Below are 8,843 nucleotides of genomic sequence, written 5' to 3' on the forward strand. Positions count from 1 at the left end.
TTGTTAGAACAGCAGCTACGCTAATTATGTCTCTATGTTTCTCTGTTTTTGCCACGGGACTTACACAAGCTTCAGTCCGGATCCAGAACAGCTGAGAAGACATGACACCAACCCTGAAACAACATACAGAACAACCAAATTTTACTATAAATGTGATTACATCATATAGTAATTGCTGTTGATAATGTTTATTGTCTGTTTGATTACATCTTTAATTGATTTTTCCGTACATTTCTGTTCATAAACTGACAGTCACTACTAGCCACTACTAAATATTGTAGAAACTTAATTTTCTGTAAAACTGCTTTGCAACGAAGTGTATCGTAAATAATAGCCTTGAATTTAATTGAACTACACAACACTGCTCTAGTTCAGTCACTTCAATCTCAGCATTTAGCTCAAGTCTGTTATCAATTTACTCATTTCTAAAGATCAGTGCATCATGTCACATTTTTTCAATGCATTTCTGAGGAGCTGGAGACTGGAGCAGTACAGAGGACACTGCAAAGCACATATATTAATGTGACTGTGATATCCACAGAGCTCAAACCAAGACAATTTAGCTGTGACACTAAAATACTGACACAGAGAGAGAGAGAGAGAGAGAGAGAGATGCTCTTGAAAAGAAAGTCTAAAGGAGGTGCTGGAATATTTTAGCTACTTATTACTGGTAATGCTGCAGATAAGCTGCCTGCCAACTATGACCTCAGACTTGGCAGTGAGATAACAAATCACACAGAGGTTCAGCGAGTGTCCCGTTTTCCCATCAGACTCATGTCACACCTATTGTGCATTACAGCTTTATGACATGGTCATGAAATGTTGATGATGAGTTGCAGCTGTGTTGCCAGATCATCATCAACATTTCTTACTTCGCAAAAGATTTACTAAAATATTTGCAACCTTTTTCGCTCCAAGGCCCTCGCTTTCCATAACTATATTTAAAAGCCACACAGCTCTTATTTATTTTCCACAACTTTTTCTAACTGTACTTTAATTTAAGGGCCAAAAATTAGCTGCATTTCTGTTATTTATTTACTTATTGTTTTACACAACTTACAAGAAAAAAAAACATTTGTTTCTTTCTTCATCCAGGCAATCTACCTCATGAACTTTTTTTTTTTTAATTTTATGCACAATAATTTTTACATTTATTTGTTACCACCTACATCCTCCTACATCTTATTCTATTCTTTTCCTGTTCTATTTTATTTATAGCACATCTGTACAAAATGTATTTAATTTTTATATTCATTCTTCAACATAAATTTGGTTTATATATATATACACACACACAAATGTGTATTTTATTCTCATCTTTTTATTATATCCATATTGTTGCTCTGTTTACTGGAAGCTTGTGACCCTAAAACAAATTCCTTGTGTGCAAATATACTTATCAATAAAGCTCTCTCTGACTTCTGAAATATTTTACAGCTTGATAAGAAACTAAACCTTTTTCCTCAAAGAAATGTCAACAACATTTTAAACATTTCCATGATTTTTGCTGGTTTACAAATCACGCTTTTAAAATCAAGCCACCTTCTTCAAAGAAGGGTTTCTTCAAAAGAAACGATAAAGTTCAAATAACAAAGAACTGTTGTTCTAAATTGTTTCCTCAATTTGTTCTCGCTTTGACACATATTTTTTGACTGTCTCACATTTTAGATCATCTCGAGGGCCCCAGGGTTCACGACATTTACACCCAATCGCACGTAAACCAGGGTCACCGGCTTAGAATAGGCGGACTTGGCAACACTGCGGGATGCGCTAGTCTCTAGTATTTCTTTCGTTTTCCACTGATGGGCGGGTCCCGCGCTCCGCTGGCCAATGAGAAGCGTCTTCTGTTTAAATAGCCTCTGCTGTCTTTTTTTTCCTGCCAGTTTACTCGCGATCGCCATATTGTATGCTCGCCTACTCGAATGATTCGTCTGTTTTTCTTCGGAATTACTACGAGAAGGCATCGGAGTCGCGCGCTGTTTTCATGACTTGTTTTCCACGCGCCTTCGCCTTTCCGCACGCATTCGCGCGTTTGTTATGCGTGCGCTCTGCGTCTCGCTCGGTTTTCTCGGCAAGAAGGATCGCTCTTAGTTAGACCGCGTCTGGCTCGATTGCGACTGCGATTCTCGGGACGAAATTCAACGTGCAAAATGTCAAAAGTGCGCGTCTCCAATGGAAGCCCGACGCTGGAGAGGGTGGACGCGAGGCAGGCGGATCACGCCAAACCGCCGGTCTGCAGGAACCTCTTCGGCTCCGTGGATCGCGAAGAGTTCGCGAGGGACGTCAAGGAGCAAATGCTGGAGATGGAGAAAGCGTCCAAAGAAAAATGGAATTACGACTTCGCCAAAAACGAGCCGCTCGCGCCTGGTCACTACGAGTGGCAGGAGGTGGACGCGAAAGAGGTGCCGGAGTTTTACACCAGACCGCCTCACGCAAAACGGGATACCTCGACCGGGACCGTGGACCATAACGGGAACCACGATTATTTGTTGACAACGAGCGAACAGGGGGACTCTGACAACGCGGAGCCCGGGAGTAGCTCGGATTGCCGCACGGCGCTGACCACGCCGAGAAAAAGACCGTCGACAGAGGATCAGGGTAAATGTTTTAGGAGTCTCGGTGTACTTGCGTGCAGATCTCGGGGGACAAACAGTTTGCCCTCCCGATCGTGCGTAATGCTGAAACTGCCTTCTTTCGCGGTCTAGCTCGCTAATGAAGTCTCTTTTCTAACACAGTCCTCATTCTTTCGATAGATCTTCCTTGCCAAAGCAAAAGAGCCAACGTCCAAGAGCCCGAAGCGAACTGCTGTCCAGAGACGAGTTCGCACGCGCCCAGCAAGTCGGATCCCAAAACGTAAACAAGGTGAGTATCGTGCGCGCTTTCTGATGCATGACTTATTTTATGCATTGATGTAAACACGTGTTACTTCGTGCTAAAACGATCACGTTCAACATAGCTGATGTTTTTATTATTATTGTATATACATATATTAGTGTTCTCTCGGTTTTATTGTCACACGCTTAAAGGCTAAGTATGTTCGTTTCTTGACGCGTGCTTGTCCGCGCGTTCAGAAAGCGTTTGGTTAGGTATTTTTTAAAACAAACGCGCGTTTAAGACGTAGTGTCACCGCGCAAGTGACAGTCGAGTCAAACGGGACTCAAATGCATAACATTGTAGTAACACGTCAGCAGGTCTCTTGTAGGGTGTGCGCGTGGGAGGAGGAGGGGGTCTGGGTTCTCAATGCAGCCATATGCTGGTGCGCAAAATTGCACGCTTTTCACTCGCACTCTCCTGCCTTGTGTGTCGTTGTGAAGTTTTTGCTAGCGCGTTCGACATGCTATTTCCTTTGCTAATCATTTTTTTTCTCTTTTTCCCTGCAGAGACAGATGAAGAAGACTATTTCTCCATCAGTACTTCAAGAGCTTTATGAAGTAAACAGGGACAGCGGTTGAAAAATACAAATCGAGCCTTAGAGGCTGTATAAGCACTGAATTTTTACACTAAAGTTTTGGCACTCGACAGAATATATTTGCCTCAAAAGCAGACAATGTAGCAGTGTGCAATTGGAGTTTCGTTTGTTCTTTTACTACCTATGTATATACTTTCATTTCATATGTAGCACATTTAAATGTAATATTAAGATAAAAAACAATCATTTATAAATGGAGTGCGTTTGACTTAATTGCTGTGCAGTTTTCAAAACGTCTCCCCAAAATGAACCCTTTTAAAGTAAATATATCTATGTCCAATACAGACACACACACACACACCATTTCCCTTTAATTAGGTTTAACAATCCCATTGTCTCAGTTTTGGCTGACTCAGGATGTTAACAGACAGAAGTACACCTTCATGTGTATCAGTGTTGTGCAGCAGCAGCAGCACAACCTTGGGGAAAAAAAAAAATTATTTGCACAAATGTCACTATTTTTAAACCATTACAGACCTTTTCACCTTCTGTGATCTGGCTAAATTAAAATATGTCATGCATTAATACTGTTCATGTTTATTGGTACTTATATATGATTTTACCAGACAAAAGTTACAGCACGTTGGGCATGTGGTGTTCTTCTCTGAAGGGACTGTGACTCCTAGTGTGGTATTAAGGTTTTCATGCTTTTTTACAGTATTATGATATCCCTGGGTTATTCCACTAATTTTATTTTTTCTCTTATTTTAAATTATTTCTTTTTTTCTTATTTTGGCATAAATATGCAAATTCACATGAACTACAAATCCTACTGAGTACACATAAAAGTAAAAACAAAAACTTTAGGGACCAATTAATTTCTTATTTTTGTAAATTTTCCCCCCATTCATTGCTGTGTAGCATAATGTATATATAAATATATATTTCTCATTTTTTTTCTTCTTCTTTAACACTGGGCCATACAATCAAAAACAATGTTAGGCCATGAAGCCAGTTCTTTGCCACAATATATTTGGCTTTCCTGATGAACATGACATGGCACTATGAGTAAAAATAAATAAAAACTGGCAAAAAATGTAATTAGACGTTACACTGCACACGTGTAAAACATTGAAGTGTACCTGTGTGTACAGCTTTGTACAGAAGAAAAACAAAGATTAAAAAAAAAAAACACTGAGGAAATTATACTAACTTATTTATGTCAAGCTTTTTGTTGTTTATGACTATCCAAAGTGGCATTTGTGCATTTTCTGTTTGTACTTCTTTTTATAGATTTTTTTTGCTCCACAAATTTGTGCAAGGTTGCAAACTGAGCCTATTAAAAAATTGATGTGGATTGTGTACTGCTTTATAAATGAGATGATTAAACCATAATTACATGAAAACTTTCTCCTGACTCCTTTTCGTTTTATTGTGCAGAAAAAAAAAATCTGAATGAAAACACACTCCTAGGGGAAACTTAAATACACTTCTCACACCCTGCATAAGCAAATGATTCAAACTGACCTTAAGCTGTGCTAAAAACCTAACTACCTTTAAAACAAATCAACAGACGTGATAAATAATTAAATAATTATTAAAAAAAATTGTATTTGGCAGAATGAAACCTATGGGAATTTTTTTATTTTTATTATTATTATTATTTTTGAACAACCCACACATGCACTTGCCCACAAATGCACATTTATTTAATTTAAATTGTACCCACTTTCTTTATTCTTATTTAGTGATATTCAACAAGGCAGGACAGTCATGCATTTAAAAAATAATTTTCTAATGTAGTGCAATACACATGATATGATTAACCTGCTATTAAACTGTTGCCACATTTCAGATCCCTTTTAGATTGTATTCAAATAAAGTGTTACATGCAATAGTTCATATGAAATGAAAATAGCAAAGACGTTTAAAAAATACAACAAAACATAAACAACACTGACACTGCAAAATACTACAACTGACGCCTGTATGTTTTGTTTTAACATATTAATAGACACAATAGTTCCAACTATATGACTCAAAACACGATGTGTCAAATCGAAACGCGGTTTTGGTCGCGCGTGTTGACTTGCAAAAGACACACACCCTCAAATATTTATCCCGTTTGGAGATAGCGTACGTGGTCACGTTGAACTTATTCTGCTCGTACATTAACCTTGTAATATACAGGGTATTTTTTGGTGATTTTTTACAGAGTTGTTGCAGCTTGCGTACCGTTTGGTTATTTAACTCAACGTGCAACAAGTTTGTGCGTAAAGCTGCTGCGTTTCTAACACACGACCTGCGGGGCTCCCTGTTTCAATTCAGAAAAAAAAAAAACAAGGACACGTCCCGAGCAGAGAGGGGAAAAAAAGCCAAGATACTGACATACGGTTTGTCCAATCAGACAACTATTGAGAAAAACACACCACTTACTGTAGCCACTGAGATTGGCTTTGCGCGCGCTAAGGCTGGAGTAAGAGTGTGTTTGTACAGAGTGTTCTGCTCGTAAAGCACAACCCAGAATAAGCCATTGGTCAGACTGATATTTCTGCTGATGTTTGCGAAAGGGAAGGGAGAGGTGAGTTTGGCCCGAGGGTTAAATCGCAAGGATCTTTCTAAAGCCCCGTCCTCCTACTACTCAAAAATCACGGCTGCAACACACATCTATGAATTACACGTAGCGAAAGGGAAATTATTTTCCAACAATTACTTGATCGCATGTTTAACATGACGACACGGCGGTGTTATGCGTGGAAATGTTACAGGGTCATTTACTTAATATAGTGAAGGGGCATGTCGTCAGACCGTGGGCTATATGTTATCTCAACGAGACAATTATACATTTAAACAGTGGAAGAGTTATAGAAACTGTAAGTTATATAAAAACGTTAGATAAAGTAACATAAAAACAATTAATGACAGCAGAAATGTAAGGGGCAGCAGTTAATAATAATCCAAACCATTACAATTAAATAATGTAAATAAAAAAATTATAACATGTTATACATTAACAGTAACTTGTACAATTAAAATGTTTATTGATGCTACAGTCATTTTATTGTGTTCACTTGTGTATCCGAAACCTTTAGCAATTTCTGGCATCTTTGTGTATCTTTGGAAAATCCGTTTTGAATTAGGTGCATGTTTAATTGGACTTTGGACTAAGAAAATAATAGTTACTATTTATAAAATATCACCATTGTGACTACTAGCCCTTATACACTGAGATGTACACTACCAATCACACTCTTTACACACACCTCTTATTTTTTTACACAAGAGCTGATAAACCTTTTATAGAAAAATTCCTCAAATATTTATTTCTTGTTAATTTTTATTTGTTCATTTATTACTATTTCTATTATGTTTTGGATCAGAGAGTAAAGGAAAACAGTGGAGTGTCCGGCATACAGAAGCACTCCTTTAATAAAGCATCTCAGGATGTGAATGAATGAAGACAGTGTGTCCAGCATTTTTTGGTCACTTAATTTTTCCCTGACTTCCCTGTTATTTCACAGTTTTCACGATTATTATAATACAAATAATAAATAATAATAAACACAATAACAAAGTCTGAAAATATAAAAATAACCCTTACGATTTAGAATAAAATGCTTCATACGGTGGAAATCACTGATACCCACACAGATTCTTACACCAAAGAAAACAAATCATTTTATAAGATTTTTTTTTTTTTTTTTACCCAAACATCTTTCCACTGAAAATCGAACAAGCTTGTGGTCAAATCAGTGAGAAAACCACTGTTACTGACACAACACACCCCTTCATCAGATGAATCAGTATGCTTAAAACCTCTTTCTGAGGAGATCGAAGTGGTCAGTAAGTGATTAAGCAACGCGCAGCTTCTTGAACTGGCAGCCTGCCATGACATGAGCCTTGGTAAACACTAATAGCAGGCTGATGAAATCAGTAATTATAATACAAAACAGCAGAGGGCTTCACATTTGTGCGGCTGTAAACCACCAGTGACAACGCCCTTGCTTGGCCTATGCAGTAACTAGAGATACAAGTTTGGTTTTTAATATAAAATTAGATTTGAAAAACCAAAGGATTAATTTCATCGACTTGCATTTCCACAAGAAAAGGTGATTTTTCCTTACCTTACTCACATTTCAGATGTCAGCCAGGGCAACACTCGTGTAATTCAGCCTGACTGGAAGTCTGGAAATTAATATATTATTAGAAGGCATTAACAATATACAACAACATATAACTTCATTTATTATTATTATTATTATTATTATTATATACAGGGACCCTAAAAAGTAATTGTACAATCACTGATGAAGCAATGTACATACAGTCACATTAAAATAATAATAACAATTAAAAAAGTAAATTACATACCAAAAAATAAAAACAAAAACAAACGTTAGCGTTATGTTATGTCTAACGTTATGTTAGAACCTCAGATATAGAGCCTCTCTCTCTCTCTCTCTCTCTCTCTCTATATATATATATATATATACACAAACACACACACACACACACACTTTTCTGAGCTACTACTCTAATTATTTTGAATAAATTTGTCTCAAGATAATTTTTCATGGATGTATGAAGTCAGTTTCCAAAGATGTCCTCATGGTGTAGTTCATCATGTTAACATATGAACACAAGTTTCCCAACATTTGACAACCAGAAAGTGTCCAAGACTTTCTGTCTTCATTTCAACAATCTATCAATTGCTTCATATTTTAAAACCTAGTAAACTTCATTTTGTGATGAAAAAGTGTGCTTGTGCTATATTTGATATATATATATTTTATATTTTTTTATATACAAGTGTCCGAATACTTTTTGGGTGTTATTTATGTTTATTACTACAATGATTCGACCAGTTTTAAGGTACAGATAGACTGTAGGCAGGCGTACAGCTGGCAGAGATGGTCAGCTGCACTCAACTTCTGACCTTGAGTTGTGCATCTCCCTGCACCTCATAAAAGGGGAGGATGATATCACGGCACTAAACAAACGAATGCCAGCGATGACCTCACGAACCGTAGGCCGCTGACGATTGAGTGGTGGTTTGCTTTTGTCTTCACCACCCTCTATTTACACTTGCTGTGTAATTACAGACTCCCGCTCTCTGAGATCAGTTCTAAGATATGTGCAGAGCCGCAATCTCAAATCTCAACGCCTGCAACAATAAGGTGTGGAGCGGCCAAACTTCCCTCCAGCCCTGTCAAACTAACACCACATTTCCAGGACAAAATTAGCTGAAGGCTAATTTAACAACCTTGCAGATAATGAGAGGAGAAGGATCGTAAAATCAGAAAATGTTTACAGCTGGCCCTATTAATAGATATTTTGCACAGCTCTGCACATGACCTCATATTTGGCCTTCCCATTGGGAATAAAACCTTTGTGAATCTCAATCTTATTTTGGAAATGCGATGTACCATCTGTT

General features: G+C 37.6%; 1 protein-coding gene across 1 annotated transcript; it reads left to right on the forward strand.

Annotated features, from left to right (window-relative positions):
• The first annotated feature begins 1,876 nt into the window (after nucleotides 1–1,876).
• Nucleotides 1,877–4,819, forward strand: cdkn1ba (cyclin-dependent kinase inhibitor 1Ba). Its single transcript, XM_052555298.1, has 3 exons — nucleotides 1,877–2,598; nucleotides 2,754–2,862; nucleotides 3,381–4,819. Exons 1-2 carry the CDS (start codon nucleotides 2,151–2,153, stop codon nucleotides 2,855–2,857), a joined length of 552 nt encoding a protein of 183 aa, XP_052411258.1. The 5' UTR covers nucleotides 1,877–2,150; the 3' UTR covers nucleotides 2,858–2,862; nucleotides 3,381–4,819.
• The last annotated feature ends 4,024 nt before the right edge of the window (nucleotides 4,820–8,843 follow it).

The sequence above is a fragment of the Carassius gibelio genome, chromosome B4, assembly GCF_023724105.1.
Source record: "Carassius gibelio isolate Cgi1373 ecotype wild population from Czech Republic chromosome B4, carGib1.2-hapl.c, whole genome shotgun sequence".
Taxonomy (NCBI): domain Eukaryota; kingdom Metazoa; phylum Chordata; class Actinopteri; order Cypriniformes; family Cyprinidae; genus Carassius; species Carassius gibelio.